Below are 18266 nucleotides of genomic sequence, written 5' to 3'. Positions count from 1 at the left end.
CAAAGACGTAGTTACATGCAAAGACATACAAATTAACACTAGAAACAAGAATAATGCATACAATAGTATACAAAAAATAAAAAATGCACACTTACATAAGAGAGGACTTTGAACCTGAGTTTTCAATTAGCAGTGCTAGCTAGTGTGACACCACGCTTCCCTATATACTGTATGCAGGCATTGTCGGGCAACTGGTGCGCACCGTGGAATTTTCTAGGGGCGGCGCGAAAACTTTTGTAAAAAATTTAAAATGGCTAGTGTTTTTGAACTTTTGGTTGATTAAAAAGATAATGTTTAAAAAAAATATTTTATGTTGGAAAAACAGATAACGGAACACTTCCGGAAATGAAGTCTAAGAAACGTGAGAGACTTCAAATGATCGACAAGGAAATGCGCGTCTGTCTTTCGAAAATTGATCCTTGCATCAATCTCATATGTGCTGAAAAACAATCTCAACGTTCACATTAATTAAATTTAAGATTTATCCTTTGATTCCTTTGTTAATAAAATATCTTTCAAACTTGAAAAAATTAACTGTTTTTATTGGTGATTGTCCATAGATTGTGTCGTCACGACTTTATTTATGGGCAGTCCCTCAGGTGCGCCGTGAAAGAAAATTTTTGGACTTAGTGCGTAGCAAAAGGTTGCCTTTCACTGGCATAGAGTAAAGTGCAGAGCATCACCTTTATTTTTGCTCTGAGTGTTTCTGTGCATACATGCTGTAATGTCAAGCTCTCTATAGCTCTTATGTGGATGAACCGTGATCAAAAATAAATACATGGATTTTTAAATGAGAGAGATGTGTGCTATATTAAAAATAAATTGAATTGAAACATTATACATTGAGAAGTTTCTTTTTGAGGTGTTGCATTATCAGTAATATTCTGCTTTCTTGGTTAGCAGCTCTACTTGGAAGAGGCTTTTTCACTCTAAGTACAGGAGGTTTACAATATAATGGACAACCACTTTCATTAAACTGAGTGCAAGTCAAACAAAATGCAGAGCTTTCTTTTTGTACGCAGTATTTTGCTGAAAACGGGCTGGGATGGATATTTTCTTTTTTTCCTTTTAATTGATGCTATTTGGACAGGCTCTAGCTCCACTCCCTGCAACCCTATAGTAAAGATAGATGGATGGATTTTCTATGGAAAATTAACCTTTTTATTAACTACTTCATGTTTCTTGGCTATTTCATTGTGTCTTTCCTTTCTTACTGTGAAAACCTAACAGTTTAATGTTTACCCAAACACAAAAAATGCTCAATGTGATTACCACATCATTTTGTGGCCTACAGTAAAATGTTTCAAACTGTATGGCTATCTGGTACTATCTTCAAGGCTGGCATGTATAAAGACAGATATTTTTAAAAATAAGTTTGTGCATGGTAAAAAAAATCTTTTATCATGTTATCAATTTTGTTCTCTTTTCAGATCAACATGCTCTTCATACAAACTGCAATCGTCCCTCTGTCCAGTATTCTGAGGCCTTTAGTGGAGATCAAGAATCCTCATTCAAATGTGAAGAAGAGCCCCAGCCCTGTGATCTCCATAATGATTGTGCTGATTTTTGTGACCCCTGCTCAGATCCCCATGACTCTTTATTACCACTTAATATCAAGACAAGTGAAGAACAGTGCAGCCAGGATCTGTGCTGGCAAGAGGTAAGAGTACTGGGCCATCAGCTGTCAAGGTGTTATAAGAATTATTGATTTTTATATAAACTCCTGCACAAGACATCAGTGAAAATATTGGATTCTAACCAGCATCATCCCATTTTTTATATGACTCAGGTTACATTGTGTTAATAATTCAGTTTAATGTTAGCAATTAAAAATAATGGAATCTTTAACAAGAAAGCTGATACAGGTGCAAAGGACAATGAATTTCATGTAGGAATGGTTATTATTTATGTGGAGTTTGCGCATTCTCCCTGTGTTTGTGTGTCTTTTCCCACATTCCAAAAGATACACATGGTAGACATATAATGATTCAGATTTGGCCCCTATATGAATATGGGTGTGTTTGTGAGCATGAGAGGCCTAGGGATTCATTGATGCCATATCCAGGGTTGTTTCCTGCAACGTGTCCAGTGTTGCCAAGATAGGTCCTGACCCCCATCACCCTGAAGAATGTTTTCTTATCTAAAGTTGTGTTAGATTATAGGAAGCTGTAGAAATTGAGCCTGTACTACCATCTGCATTATTATTCATTCACTTGTACCTTTGTCAGGCATCAATATTTCTAAAGAAAATATGTTGCATAATGAACTGTAATAATAAGAGCTTGGAAAAAGCTGATATTTGCTTTATGCTTTTTATCCAATCATGAATCTGAGAAATACTTTGCTTTGGGAATGATATAGATAGATAGATAGATAGATAGATAGATAGATAGATAGATAGATAGATAGATAGATAGATAGATACTTTATTAATCCCAAGGGGAAATTCACATAATCCAGCAGTAGCATACTGATAAAAACAATATTACATTAAAGAGTGATAAAAATACAGGTATAACAGACAATAACTTTGTATAATGTTAACGTTTACCCCCCAGGGTGGAATTGAAGAGTCGAATAGTGTGGGGGAGGAACAATCTCCTCAGTCTGTCAGTGGAGCAGGATGGTGACAGCAGTCCGTCGCTGAAGCTGCTCCTCTGTCTGGAGATGATCCTGTTCAGTGGATGCAGTGGATTCTCCATGACTGACACATATCAATATATTTTATGGACACATATCGCCCAGTTAAGATCTACCAGTGATGAAATTTGATGTCACTTAAGCTGGCAGCACTTGTCATAATGGATATTTGTCACAGAACCAGCCTAGCAAACACAGATTGGTATTCACTATACCCCAGGTTGACAGCCAAATGACTCCGTGTTTAATCTTTTTTTATGCTCTCTCACTATACCAGGCATCAAGTTAGAAATCCATAAAGCTAGATGCTGTAAACTCCATTGAAATGCCATGCACTGAACATAGCCAAACTGAATGTCACTATATTTTAGACCCATTTATTTTGACACCTTCAACTTTTCCTTTCTTCTTATCTGACCAGGCAGTTGGCAGTAAAAGTGGCATTGTCTCCTATGTCCGTCAAAATGCCTTCAGCACAATCACTGAGCCTTTTGTGTTTCCCACGGGCAGACCAGGGGTAGAGGGCGAGAGCAGTTACCAGAGTTTTGAATTCAGCCAAGAAATTCCTGAACTGGATTATAAGCAGGACCTGGAGGTAACGTGTCTGTTGTCTTTTTCAAATATACTTTAAGAATGCACATATTATGTCATGTTGGTTTTTGAATTGGTCGATGGCTTGCCAGCATTGCCTTATATCGGGGATACAGTTTACAGATTTCTTTTTCTCTTCGTTACCATTCTGTGGTGTGTCATATCTTTTTAGCCCATACAGGCTTGACCAATATTGTTCATGCTGTTGTGCAACTGCCAGAAAACAGAAGAGAGAACTTTTAAAAATCCTTATATGCAGAACTTCTGGACACTCCTCACCAACAAGTCACCCTCTTCTTCTTTATTCATGGAGAAGGTTAAGTCTATATTTAGAAATGTCCAGCATGTCTGCTCCCATATCTTGTCTTAGCAATAAGCCTGAAAGGGTACAAGCATGCTGTTCAAAGTTCTGCACTTTGTCAATTTTCATCTCACTATATATGCCAGATATGTGGGTTAGTAAACATCTTGCCTGATGATCTTATTTTAAACCTCAAATTTTTGTTTCTTTTTTTGCAAAAAAATATTTGTCTATAGTGAACATCCAGAGTTAACTTTTTAAAACAATTATGAATTGAGCTGTTACAAATGTAATTTGGAGCATGACCGCTTGATGAAGTTTACTTTTTCTAAGATAGATAGATAGATAGATAGATAGATAGATACTTTATTAATCCCCAGGGGAATTTTGCATACTGTCATTCTACCATCGGCCAATATTTTTGTAAAATTCCCTATACTTCTCTACTTCAATGTAGGAGCTTTGTATAAATACCCACATATTTCTTGTATTCCTCATTTCAGGGTCCAGCTGCCCCAATTTACAATGGAATTCCTTTTAAAAGCCTTCTGCGTTTCATGAAATGTGCTGGAAAGCCTGAAACTCTGGAAGAGCATTTTCCTCCAGGGATGTTTCACTACACTCCACCACCAATGCTAAACCCTCTGCGCAAAGGAACAGGGCTGTTTGTTAATATCAACATCTGTGAAGTCGGAATGCAAGGTTTTGTTGGTAATTATTGTTTTTTTTTCACAAATGCTAAACATTCGGCAACAGTATTCTTACATATAGTGTATCGTAATAAGATTTAGAATTGTCTTGAAAAACGACATTGTCAAAGTGCATTATTTAGCTGATTACCAAAAATGCCAGAAAAGGAATCAGTAATAATTGAATCATTTTGCCACTAACCACTTACATTAAAAAATTACAGACACACATTGAATCTCCCTTTATTTGAAATGTTTTACTTTTACACTGTGTTGCATGGTGATATTTACTCTGAATTTGATGTGCAAGACTGTAAGGCTGCTTATGTATGTTTGCAGGAACCCAGGACTACTTACTCACAGAACTCTGTCAACAAAGTGCAACTTATTTATCCTCTCCGTGAGTAAACCTAAATAAACTTTAATACTGTGATGGGTAAGGGACCAGCCTGACCGAAACAAAAACTCAAAAAAGAAAGTATGTCATAAATTGAGAGTTTATTAGTTGAAATACAGATTTGGAATGAATATAAGAAGAACACAAAGTAGCAACACAAGACAATAGCAAAAGAGACAATGCTTTGAGCATGACAGGGTCTGCTGCCTCAGTGGGCACAGATTGTACCCAATGTCTATCTGGTGGAAAGGCTCAAAAATATTCATATCTACCTGTGACCCCTGCATTCTCTCTTGTTCTTTCTTTCTGCTTTTCTTTTATCACATATGACTGCTATCTCACTGCCATTCAGTGCACTTGCACTGACCCACCTGTACACTCCAGTGACCAGGTAAGAGTACCATGTAACAGTTCATGGAACATATACACCCCTGAGAGAGAGCCCTTAAATGTGGTTGTGCTCCTACCTTCGACGTTTTTTAAGCACCGCAGTGGCAATGCTGTCTGAACTAGGTGATAAAGATCCAACGGGCTTTTACTTTTTCCCCCGTGTTCACTGTTTTACACAAGAGAACTCTTGATGTCTGCTTACTGACCCTACTTATCTAGTCTGCCTCTAATGGGGTTCTCTAGCCTCTGGCCCTTTGCACACCACTGTTAATTTTGATGTCACTCATTTCCTCTACTTGTATAATAATAATAATAATAATCCTTTTGTGATCCTAGAAATAGTATTGTCTGTCACAAGTACAGAGTACAGTGAGGAACCACTTGCCAGCCAGATCCCATTTCACAATAGCCAATGATCCAAACACTTGTATATTTATATGATAAAAAAGACACACTTCAGCATTACCATGGTGTTCTGGGTCATTTAGTGCAGTCCTGTGTATGACAGGTGGTAATACTTTATTGAACAGTTTAGCTCATGTTTATGTAGTATATATTAATGTGTGAAGCTAAGAATAATGCTGAATACACCGTACCTTCAAAAAGTATTCGGACCCCTTCGCTTTTTACACATTTTGCCGTGATGCAGCCTTCTGCTAAAATTATTTAAATTAATTTTAATCTCATCAAGCAACAATCAATACTCAAAATGACAAGGTAAAATTGGATTTTAGAAATTTCTCTGAATGTGTTAACACATTGACACAAATATTCAGATAATCTTCTCAGTACTTAGTTTAAGTACATTTGGCGGCGATTAAGGCCTGGAATCTTCTTAGGTATAACACAACAAGCTTTGCACACCAAGACTTTGGGATTTTCTGCCTTTCTTCTGTGCAGATCCTGTCAAACTGTTGTTAGGCTGAGTGGAAATTGTCAGTGGACAGCTATATTCATTTTTTTCCAGAGGTGTTCGATTGGAAAGTTTAAGAAATGTTTACTTTCTTAAACTTAGTAATGGATCTGTAAAAATGGATTAACCTCTAAGGCATCTAATTTTCCATCATAAATGCAGAATATCTATAAGAAGAATAGCATTTCATGGTAGCTTTTACTTGTGTGCCTAACATGACTTTTTAATCCCTTAGTCAGATAAACATTGGCCCTGAGTACCAAGCCTTTATCCCTGACCTGGAGGACCACGACCATGCAAAGCATGAACCTGAATGTGCTGACCTGGTGTGGCAGCCATGGGCAGATCTACAGGACAACACTGACACACAACAGCAAGGTAACACATAGTCAGGATATATAGAAAATTCAGCATATGCTTAGGTGAGCAGTGCAATCCTGACCTGTTAATAACATGATTAAAGCCTCCTTTAAGACGACATCATATGTTTTAAAATGTCAAAACAGTATTTTTGAGTTTGGATAGAATAAGAATGTAAGAAATTCTCGAGAACAAAACCTGGAAAGTGGACAACATGGTTGTGTGTTTAATGCATTCAAATCAAAACTTAACATTTTACTACTGCTTTTGAAAACATTCATTACTACATTCACAGGTCTTATTTGTAAGCATTAGCCAATTCATTTTTCTTGAAATAAAAAGTTGATTTTTGTGTCCTGGTAAGATTCACTGTGTACTGTAGAATGTGCCTTTTATGTTTTACCCTTATAATATGGCATGCACTGTATACAGATGAACATTTTCCTCAAAGCCATCATCATGTTTACCCACACTGTTGTCCACTGATATTTACAGTTAGGTCCATGAGTAGTTGGACAGTGACACAAAATTTGTCAATTTGGCTCTGAGCACAACAAGGGATTTGAAATAAAACAATCATTATGTGATTGAAGCGTAGACATTCAGCTTTAATTTAAGGGGTTTTCCAAAAACATCGTATGAGCCGTTTAGAAGTGACAGCCATTTTTCTGCATTTCCTGTACAGTGCCAGCAATGCTTTATCTAAATGACCACTTCTGCAACAGTCTACTAAATCTGAATAATTTATATTATTGTGATAGAGATAATAAGTCTTTTATTGCATGTAAAATTAAATAGAAGAGCAAATATCAAAAACTGAGCGTGAGAGTAGCACAATGCTGCCTCACTACTGCAGAGTTCCCTGTTCAAAATCTGGCAAAGTCACTGACTGTGGAATTTGCACATTTTCCCTGGCTTTCTTTTAGTATTCCAGTTTCCTCTTGCATAAGAAAGATGTGCATTCTGATGGTTACTTGGAAATGCACGATGACTGTGTATGTTTGCAAGTTCTGTAAATGACTGTGCACTGCAACGCAACAGAGTCCCACCCAGAATTGGTTTCTGCCTTACATTCGGGGCTTTTGGAGGCCAGTTGTCTCAGAAAATAGATTGGGTTCATTTCCAAATACAATATATACCTTATTAAAATGTTCCCCCTATACAGCATAGAACAGAACTGAGTTAAAGGCAGAGTTGCAAACGTTATCTAGTGTAAGATTCACTAAAATGTAATCTGCAGATCTGGAAAATAAGGCTTTTTGCCTTGACACAGAACAGATGCACCTTAATTCCTATTTTAGCGGGTCCTACTAAGGACTAAGGCATTCAGACACAAACGCTACAGACTGTTTGTGATTGGGATGTGTTGATTAGCTGGTTAAGTCCGTCCTGGTGTACACCTAGCCACCAGGCAGCAGTTTATGTTTGGTCTGTCGGTCATCCAGCAGTTTCCTTGTCAGTGTTCTGGTATGCCTTAGCCAGAATTTCATTAAATCCACTGCCATTTCCTTTGTGCAGTACAATGAACTTCTTACATGTATGTCTCCCACAGCCTACATCAAAAATGGACAGTGAATACAAAGACAGGCAGCTGGTACTTACATTAAATACAGCAGCAGAGGACATTTACAAGCAGCACTCATGCAGCATTAAGTACAGTATTTACAGTTATTCAGTACCCTCTGGCGGATGGCTGGAAGGACCCGGAGAGGGACTATACCTCCCCTGGGCCACAAGAGGGCAGCTCCCATGGGCCACGGGAACGGAGCATAAAAGCTCAACCCTATTGGGGCTTGTGGTCACCACAGGGGGGGCTCCGCATGATTGTGGAGCTCTGGATGTCAGCACTTCCGAGGGTACAAGGAATTCCAGGGACACCCGGAGTGCTTCCGGGTGCTCATGTGGCACTTCCACCACACCAGGAAGTGCCGCCGGAATATCGTTAAGGAGCACCTGGAATCTATCCGGGTGCTTATAAAAGAGGCCGCCTTTCTCCACTCGGGAGGAGGAAGACAAAGCTTGGGAGGAGAGGAGTAAAGGCGGAAGGAATATGAAGACTGAAGGAAAGAGGGGAATGAGTTTGGGCGGATTGGAGCACTGTGTTGTGTGCAGGACATTTTTGTAAATAAATAGTGTGTGTTTTTGGCCATCCAGCATCTGTCTGTCTGTGCCTGGGGGCTGTCTTATCACAACCCTTATCATCAATGGATAAAAACTGCCCCTGAATATGGTGCTGTGAATGATGTTGGTCATGTAATGTTTGCTGGAATGGAGCAGGGAGAGAAGGTGAAGTACAGCATGGCCAAGGTTTTAATAATAAAGTTTGTCTTTGCAAGTTAGCATGTGCTCTATATGTCCTGAACAGGAGGAGGCTCTGTGCCCATCGTGCCCATCACCAATTTTACTACCCTCTGCATTTGTGCTTTGCAGTTCTGTCAATGTATTTATAGAGCACATTTAAAACAATATCAGTAAAGCTGTAGCAAAAGTGCTTTACATTAAAACATAAAATAAATAGAAGTAAAGTACAATAAAAACAAAATACAGCCAGCAGTGAGTTACAGAAGAGGAAAAAAGATGACTAAGAGTAGAGAAGCCATCAGTATCAGTGAAGGTCACTGAAAGCTAGAGAACAGAAATGAGTCTTCAGTCTCATTCAATTGAAGGTGACCCCTTAATGTAACGAGGTAGAGAGTTCCACAGACGAGGTGCTGCAGCTGCAAAAGCCCTGTCCCCCTTAGTTTTACACTTAGTGCAAGGAACCAATAGAGACACCTGACCGGTAGATCTAAGCTCTCTGGACGGCTGGTGTGAAACACACAATTAGCTTTCTCAAGATCCCTCAGCGATTTAAAACTAAAAGACGAAGCTAGAAATAGCAACTCTTGACTATAGAGTTAATCTGTTTCTCAAAAGAGAGGTTACTGTCAAAAATGATACCAAGATTACGACTTGAGGTTTGCAAAAGTCAGCAAAAGAGCCGAGAAGTTCAAAACCAAATTGAGCTTTGGCAGGGGGACCAGCTATCAGCACTTCTGTTTTATTTTGATTGAAATCAACAAAATTGTCAGCCATCCAGGATCTTAGTTGAAAAAGACAATTGTGCAGCCGATTAATTTCAGAGTTACAAATAGGAATATAAACCTGTGAATCATCAGAATAACACTGAAAAGAAATATTTAAATTCCTGAAAATAAGATATACAGAAGTAAAATAGGACCCAAAATGGATCCCTGAGGAACACCACATTTAACAGGAGAAGTAGATGAGAAAGAGGAATTGAAAGACCACAGTAAGATATGACTGCAAAGCTGAGAGCAGCCCCTTTAAGCCCAACCAGCTGTTCAAGCTGCAACAGCAAGATCTCATGGTCTTGCTCAGTTCTGAGTTAAACAAGTGCCATGTAAGGATCTAATGCAGCTCTAGAAGTTCATGAACATATATGGACACATCTGTTTTTTTTTTCTTCAGACACCTGAGGAAGTAAAAGAATTGGTGAGCCTTCTTGATGGTAGGGGAGATGCATTGTACCCACTTCAGGTTACCAGTGAAAGGCATTCCAACATTTGTGGATATCCAATGTAGATGAAAGTGTGTTTTTCCTGCTGCTTCCTGAAATCTATGGTCCAGTCCTTGGTTTTGCTGATATCAAGAGAGAGATTGTTGTCCTGGTACCACTATGTGAGAAGGCAGACATCTTCTCTGTAAGCCGCGTCATCAATGTTAGTGAGCAGGCCTATGATTGTGGTGTCATCGACAAATTTAATGTTGGAGTTGGAGCTGTATTTTAAACATGGCAATAGGTGAACAAGGTGTATGGATGGCGGCACAACACACACTGACTTTTGGGATGCCAGCAGGAGTTGATGTTTCCAATCTACATATGTTGGAATTTAGAAATTAGGAAGTCTAAAATCCAGTTGCAGGGGGTTGTACTAAGTCCCAGTTTTAGGAGAATGGTGATCTGCTTTGATGGTACAACTGTATTAAAAGCATTGGCCTATGAGCAATACTGTGGCATAGTCATTTTCATGATTCAGGTGTGCCACACAATATGGGATATACTGCCATAAACGAGTGACATGTCAAGTAGGTGGACGAGATTTGGACTTGGTCCTTATTTTTTAACATAAAAACTTTACTTTTCTGTCATAGTGGAGAACCTCCTGGACCTAGCTAGCTGCAGTGCTGTTCCTGGAGGTGGAACCAACCAAGAATTGGCTCTGCATTGTCTGTTTAAGGCCCATGGAAATGTGCTGGTGAGGCAAAACCCATTTTATTGTCTATAATTTATAGCTATGTTAACTATTCACTCTAAAGCACAAAGAAAGAAAATGTCACAGGCTTAAAGAGCAATGTTCGTCGATATAGTGATTTTCTGCTGCATCACAAAATGTTCATAGTATGTGATTATGTTCACTAGATATAATCAGTTAAATTATTTTTATTAAATGGACAAATGGAAATTTTCTTAGACTGGATGAATCAGTTGGTTAGACTTGTTTTTTTATCATCCTCCCAGGGTGCTTTGGAAATGTTGCTTTTTGGCTCACCTTATAAAGATGAAACACACAAAATGTCTGGTTACCACTACACTGGTAAGATGCTTCCAATTATTCAACAATAACCAGCTACTCTGATATTTCCAGATCATTCCTTCAATTTAGAGTGAGATTATTGTGCAGTGATCGGCGCTGCTTCACAGTTCCTGTTTCTTAGGTTCAATTCCTCACCTGCTCACCTTGTGTTCATATTGGTTTTATTTTTTTTAAAGAGTATTAGACTAACTGGCACATCTAAACTGTTTCCACATGTGAAAGTGTGGGCGTTCTGTACTGCCATCCCTCCAGAACTGCTAACTGCCTGGCACATGAGGCAGTGGAATAGACTGCCCTCTCCTACAACCCTGTTATTGAAATGGATGAATGTCCTGTGTTTCTGTTTGACACACTCACCGCAATCCCTCCCATGAGTGGCTACAAACAGGGTTGTCTCACATTAAATGTCAGTCAGTCATTCTCCAACCCACTATATCCTAACACAGGGTCACGGGGGTCTGCTGGAGCCAATTCCAGCCCACACAGGGCGCAAGGCAGGAACAAATCCTGGGCAGGGTGCCAGCCCACCCACACAAACACACACCCACATACCAAGCACAACTGGGGACAATTTTAGGATTCCCAATGCACCTAACCTAACTGTTTGAAGCCCTAATAATTTCCTTACTTTACACAAGCTTGAAGCATTTTTTGACTATTTTTTTAGATTTTTTTATTATGACCCATTGTCTTATCATATGTGATCAACTTATTTCTGTCTCATTTTAAATCTACTCTGTATGTGTAGTAGTTATAACCCTGTTGTGCTAGTGCTGACTTTCAGATTTTTAAAAAATACCAAGCATTTTATCAAATTTCATTACTCCAGCCAGTAGAGCTTAGAAGAAAACTATTCAGAATAAAATGGGAGATGTACAGTATTATCCTTCACAACAGAACCATGTCCAGTGCTGAAACTAATGTTTTATAGAGGAGACAGCAGGTCATGGGAATGAGTGAACCACACATCTGCTACATCTTTATGCTGTGAACATGAACCAGGTGACCTCTCAATCACAAAGTTCAACAGGATCCTATCTAATACACAGTATAGCATTTACTCTCAATTTATGCTAAACTCCTTTTGAGATGCTATTCTGTCTTATCTAAGGTTACTGCTTAGTTCATCAGGGTACAGATGACTTATTTTGGATTAGGTGAGCATCACCATGCTGTAGCCTAAGTGTAATGGTGGGCAATTTGGGTGAACTGCTTTCAGGTTCTTGGATAAAAATCTCTAGAAAATTGGAAGAGATTGTTAATGTTGCACATTCACTCACTTTAGATGTTTTTACAAATGTATCAAGCATGTTTTATATGGTGCCCCATGTGATTTAATCATCTAAGAACAATTTGTACTTACCAGGTAGTGATGTTTGGACAGCAAATGAACGGAAGCTCTTCAACAAAGCCTATGCATTGCATAAGAAGAACTTTTGCATGATTCAAAAAACTGTAAGTGGTACTCTGTAAATTCTCATAGATGATTTCCAGTCTAATAGTACAATATGAAAATATAAAATAAAGATAATGTATATTACTATTTTATTTTGTGACTGCTGCCTCATATTTAAAGGGACCTGGGTTCCCACCCCAGTCTGGCCACTGTTAGTGAAGAATTAGCATTTTCCTTACATGTGGGTTTTCTCTGAGAGGTTCCGAGTCGTCCTCACATCCCAAAGAAAAGTGTCTGTGTGTGATATAAGTTAACTAATGTCTCTGCATTGGTCTATTATGGGTATTCTGGTGAGTTTGCCCAAGAGGGGACTGGCATTCCATTCATAGGTCTTGCTTTATGTCAGGATAATCACCATTGTGTGTTGGAATGAAGGGATTTTATAGCTAAATGTTTTATTTAAAAAATACAACATTCAAATATATGACAATCACTGCATTTTACCTAAGGCAACAATTTCAAGATCCAGCAATATCAATTTCCTTTAGTGCCATATACAGTAAGTGTTTTCACCTGCCTACTTCAGTAATTGTCAAACAAATTACTTTATTAAATAATTCATATAAGGCTTCTTATGGTTACTGTCAGAGTTTCAGAATAAACAGAATGACTCTCATCTAGCTGTTGATAGGTGGATTAACAGGTGAAAAAACCACACATATCAAATTTTGCAATGACAATAGTAATTATTAATTATTAGTCTTATTTACCTACAAAAATTTGAAAAATAAAAATTCTTGTTTTCTTAGCCAGCTCCAAATGAACAATGAGATGCAAATGACAGAAAAACCAGCATCTCAACCATAGCTAAACTTGTGAAGAGTGGAAAAGAACACAAAAAAAAAAAAACTAAAGACTCAAAATTATTAATCTGCTGTGGGTCCAGAAATCATTTGAATAACATTATCAGTAAAGAATTGACAAAATAAAAGAATGACTTAATATTTCAGAATGAAAGCCATAGAACTGGATAATGTTTAACACAGAAACTGGGTTGGAATAAAATTACTTGATGTGAACTGCATAGATAGATGGGGGTCTTCCCATAATTAGCAAATGAAGGAAAAAATCCCTACTGGTAGGAATGGTACTGACTAACAGGAGAAAAGAAAGGCAAAAAATATATATGTTCCATTAAAAATTACAAATGTATATATTGTACCTTTGATACAAGCTAAACAGACATGAGTTTATGGAATTAAAACATTTGGTTTTGTTCCATTGTAAAGCCTGTTAAGCAAAACACAGTATGTGATTAGGTGTACTTAGCATCAGAGAAATGAAATCCAGTCATCAGTTTCCCATACTCACTCATATGGGGTCAACTTAGAATTTTGAGTTCATCTAACACACATCTTTGGGATTGGGGAGGAAAACCCAAGTAAAGACAGGGAGAACATGCAAACTCCACACAAGCAGCACCAAGGTTGTCGTCCGAGCCCAGGACTCTGGAGCTTGAAGGCACTGAGAAATGAAATATACTCACATATACTGGATGAACTAGTATATATACACCTGTATATGAATGAGTGAGGAAAAAAAAAACAAAATAAAAACATTCATTCTGAATTAATTTTAGGTGAAGACAAAGCGTGTATCTCAGTGTGTGGAGTTTTATTATCTTTCCAAGAAGATTTTACAGCAGCAGAAAAAGCAACGTGCTGCCTTAGAGAGAGAGATGGAGAGAACAGGACATGGCCTAAAGCAGGACATACCCTACAGTCCGGTAAGTCGCCTGTACCTCGCGCCTTGAGTCAAGTCTTACTGCTGGTATTTTTATGAACTGCGTAAGCATAGCAAAACATTTTAACATGATTTTTGTGGCCTTAACATTTATTAAATAACAAGGGAGTAATATTAAGTTAAAATGAGTTCTTTCATATGAATACAATTAGTAATATGCTGGCCAAATATCATGCCAGCAACTGCAGTTATACCAAAAGAAACAAATAAAAGATCTATAAAGTATGATTTTTTCCCCCAAAATTAAATTGAGGAGAAACAAATTGGGGAACAGGCCCTGTCTCCTAAGGCTCAAATGCTGACTGCTCAAGGAAAATACTGTGTCAGTGCTCTACTCCATTACACAGCCACCGTCTCGCATTCACCTCCAGCTGATCTCCCTCAGGGTGTGCAGTAATAAAACAAGCAGCCATGAAGTCCGTTCACAACTGAGAGTACACACTCCTTTGAAATATTTATTGGCTTTTTAGTTGCTGGACAATTTCTATCAGTCTAATGTACTCCACCTTTACACGCACACACAAATAAGTTATAATAATTACCAATGTGTGGTGACATTGCAGGTTTCTTAATACTGAACACTTTGTAACTAATCCTTAAAAATATGTTTTCAGGTCTTATCCTGCTCTCAGAAAACCGATTCTCAGCCTGCAGTGGAAGGAGTGCCTGCCAGTCCATCTGTGACGGGCAGTTTTCCCTGTAAACAGTGTGGAAAGTAAGTAGCAAAATTTAAAACTGAAAGGGATGAACTGTGCAAAAATCTTCGTAATGGCATGAAAATGCTGCAGTGACTTAATATTCCCAGTGTATTACAACATGGTATCACTTTAGTAGCACAATAATTTGGCATCAGGGGTCTCATGGAGTGTAACAGCACAACTTCCACAGTGAAGAATCAATTCCTTTCCTACTCAAGGAGTAATGTTTAAGACATATGTGCACAAATGTGTTTCCCTCTCTGCTTTTTAACATCAGTAGAGAGTATTCCATTTCTTTTTTTGAGACTGCTTGTTTGTTTCTTTGTAAACAGAAGTGGACAGCCACAGATGAAAGCAGCCTTTGTGTTTACTGCCACCAAGAAAAGTGCAGCACTGTTCACACTTGTCTTTAAAACATTAGGAGTTCTTTTCAAATAAATGTTCTGTAAATGAGCAGCTTCAGTTCTAAGGAGAATGCAGGAATGTTGTTTAAATTTGTTAGGAATTGTACTGTCAAATTTATGAATCTCCACATACACATGTATTTAACTGAGATCAGCCATGATTGGTGCGAGATTATTGGTGATTTTCTACTGTTCTTTTATAGAATGTTTTACAAAATAAAGAGTCGCAATGCCCACATGAAGATTCACAGGCAGCAAGAAGAGTGGCGAGACAGGAGCTCTGACCTTGGAAATCCGCCTATCACCACAATACCAAATGTCGAGGCTTTTCTGAGCAGGCAAGGGGCCCCAATGACCCTTTATGCAACCCACTGGGACAATCGGAACTTTCTGGACCAAAGTGACCTACTGTCTGACATAATGACCACCACCACAAATTTACCATCATCTTTCTACCCAACTGACAACAACAAACTAGGCTTCAATAAAGGGAAGTGCGCCAATGCATATCTTTAACAAACAAAACAAGCATGGCAATACCACAAATGGGAGGTGTAACTGCACTGGAAGGTGGCATCAGAGATTTTACATTTTTTATTTGACTGCATAACAAATATATGATACATATAGCCATTTCATTTAGAAGAATGAACCATTCACAATCCATAATAGCATATTCGCCGGGGACAGTTTCAAGGCGCTCAAATTCAATCGTAAAGATGGTGTGCTGTTTAAAGTCTCTGGGTTCAACAATAGCAGCCTCCTTTTGTGTTAGGTGCACAAGAGGCATCTCTAGCATATTAAAATCTTGTTTCATGAACCCGTTTTCATAGCAAAGGTAAGTATTATAAACTTGCTTTGTTATACAGGTTGGTTAAAAAAAATAAATAAATAAAAAATTCAGCTAATCATTAGGCTTACCCTGGAGCATACAGATTGCCAGTAATGCATGATGAACATCTGCTTCTATTACCCGAAGTTTGTGCAATGGACATCTACAGCTACTACTTTAAAACCAAACTGTGCAACTTCAATATGTGGATTCCTGTATAGAACTTAATGACTTTTACAAAACTTTACTGCAAATTCTCCATGACAGAAGTTCAAATGCCAGAGTTGGGCACAGTGTGAGTGCCCATTTTTCGATTCTATGGGAATTCAAAGATTTCTTGCAAACTGTACCTTACAGCTTTGGCGGCCGGGAGTCCCCTGTATCATTAAGTCGTCCGCCTCGCAGAAATTTGGGTGAGCACACAGAGGTTTATATTTTTAATAAGAAACAGTCCAGATCCATAACTCTCTCCATAAAAACATTTGCACTTTTATTTTTATATGCAAAATATCTTCTATTTTGTACATTTAACTGCTTAAGGACATTTTTGTTAATTTTATTTATAATTTTTATGCAGCTATTTCAGTGTGCAGTGTAGCATTTTACCTTTGGTTTTCATTGGCTTTTGCTCCAGGAAGCCCACTCGATAGAAGTCCAATTGCTGAAGTCATGTGGCCTCTGGAACACAAGGATCATCATTAGATATAACAAAACCGATGGCACATAATGCAGGTGGTAGTATTGATTTAGTTTTACTGCAAATTAACACAAAACACCGTGTCTTCACTTCTACCACTTTCAGTTACAAAGAGTGGAATTGTCCAATAAAGCACCCATCGGGCTGACAGAGGATTTCTTTCAGAATTCCAAACTCAAATATTAGAACCAACCAAGTGCAGTTTGTCTCACTCCATTCTACCTTTGTGTGACTTAAGCAACAGAAAAAAAGCAGTGCTTGGGATAAATCATCTGGTCTAGTGTGGGAAAAGCGACAGTGAGTTTAAGCTTGGTAACGCATATCTGGAATAAATGGACAGCCCATGTAGTGGCACTGATTTGCCGTCCTGATAGAAAGAGGCAGCTTGTTGCGTCCAGAACGACAAAGAAAGTGTTAACCAAGGAATTTGTTTTTGTCAATGTGATATACTTACTAACCCATAAGCCACAATGCATTCTTCAGGAGTCAATATGCCATGTAGACATGAACTGTGCTGCAACTGTGAATTACTGATACGTTCTCAGGAAGGTCTGTAACTCTCAACTGCAGTGTTTTACTATTAATGACTGACATGTAATCCTGAGAATTTACAATTTTTTCAAAAGAAAAAAAAATAAAGAATTTAATTTATTTTCTTCATGTAATAAGTCTTGTGTATTAAAACATAAAACACCTACACATATAACACGAATCATTCTGCAATCGGCTCTGGTAGATTCAAGTGTAATATGCAACACAACTGTATCAAATAACTGTGATGTTTACTAAAATGAAAATATAACGGCTTTAGAACAGAAGGTGTAAATGCAGTTTTTTTATAAATGTTTATCTTTATTCAGAACTGCTTGAATTTACAATATCTAGTATACAATATTACTGATATTAAAAACTAAATTAGGTAGCAAACAAGTGTTTCATCTTAAGTGTCATTATTGCCTGTGCTATTTAGAATATCACTCTGCATATAAAAATGGATCCTTAATAGTCAATATTCAACACTTTGTATGACCATCAATTTCTAATCTTTTACACTTACCAAGTTTACTCATCTTTAACAGATTTAAAGGGTCTAGAGCACGGGTGTCAAACTTCAGGCCTGGAGGGCCGCAGTAGGTGCAGGTTTTCATTCTAACCCTGTTCCTAATCCGTGTCCAGTTTTCACTGCTAATTAACTTCTTTTCCCTCTATTTTAATAACTCGGTTTTTAAGGATTCAGTTCCCTGAATTGAATCTTTTCTTCATTAAATGACAGCCAAACAGAAATGAGACTTGAAACGAGCCAACAGATGACCAGCTAAATTGGGGCTTCAAACTCCAACCAGATCCTTAATGAGATGCTGATTCTTGCTGTTAATTAAACCCGTTATTCAATTCCATGGCTTTTTGCTGCTATCTTTCTGCCACAGCAGACATTTACAGAGCTGTTGATATTCTGTTTTTTTTTTTATATATATAAAAGAACTCCTAAAATGTTTTGGTAACCTGAGGTATCGGCCTTACTGGGATGTTCATCTTTATTTTCAGATTTTGTTTGAT

The 18266-nt window shown here is 38.0% G+C and overlaps 1 protein-coding gene across 3 annotated transcripts in view; it reads left to right on the top strand.

Moving 5' to 3' along the window:
• The window catches only part of LOC120539227, a 111733-nt gene extending 94364 nt beyond the window's left edge, over positions 1-17369 (top strand). For all 3 annotated transcript variants that reach the window (XM_039769105.1, XM_039769104.1, XM_039769103.1), the window contains 11 exons: positions 1431-1660; positions 3062-3235; positions 4036-4243; positions 4561-4621; positions 6157-6299; positions 10437-10540; positions 10804-10879; positions 12246-12334; positions 13915-14061; positions 14693-14793; positions 15384-17369. In XM_039769105.1, coding sequence (XP_039625039.1) covers positions 1431-1660; positions 3062-3235; positions 4036-4243; positions 4561-4621; positions 6157-6299; positions 10437-10540; positions 10804-10879; positions 12246-12334; positions 13915-14061; positions 14693-14793; positions 15384-15696 — 1646 coding nt within the window. In that variant the 3' untranslated portion in view covers positions 15697-17369. The remainder of the gene's footprint in view (positions 1-1430; positions 1661-3061; positions 3236-4035; positions 4244-4560; positions 4622-6156; positions 6300-10436; positions 10541-10803; positions 10880-12245; positions 12335-13914; positions 14062-14692; positions 14794-15383) is intronic.
• The last annotated feature ends 897 nt before the right edge of the window (positions 17370-18266 follow it).

This window comes from Polypterus senegalus, chromosome 11, assembly GCF_016835505.1.
Source record: "Polypterus senegalus isolate Bchr_013 chromosome 11, ASM1683550v1, whole genome shotgun sequence".
NCBI lineage: Eukaryota > Metazoa > Chordata > Cladistia > Polypteriformes > Polypteridae > Polypterus > Polypterus senegalus.
This window is presented reverse-complemented; position numbering and strand designations above follow the sequence as displayed.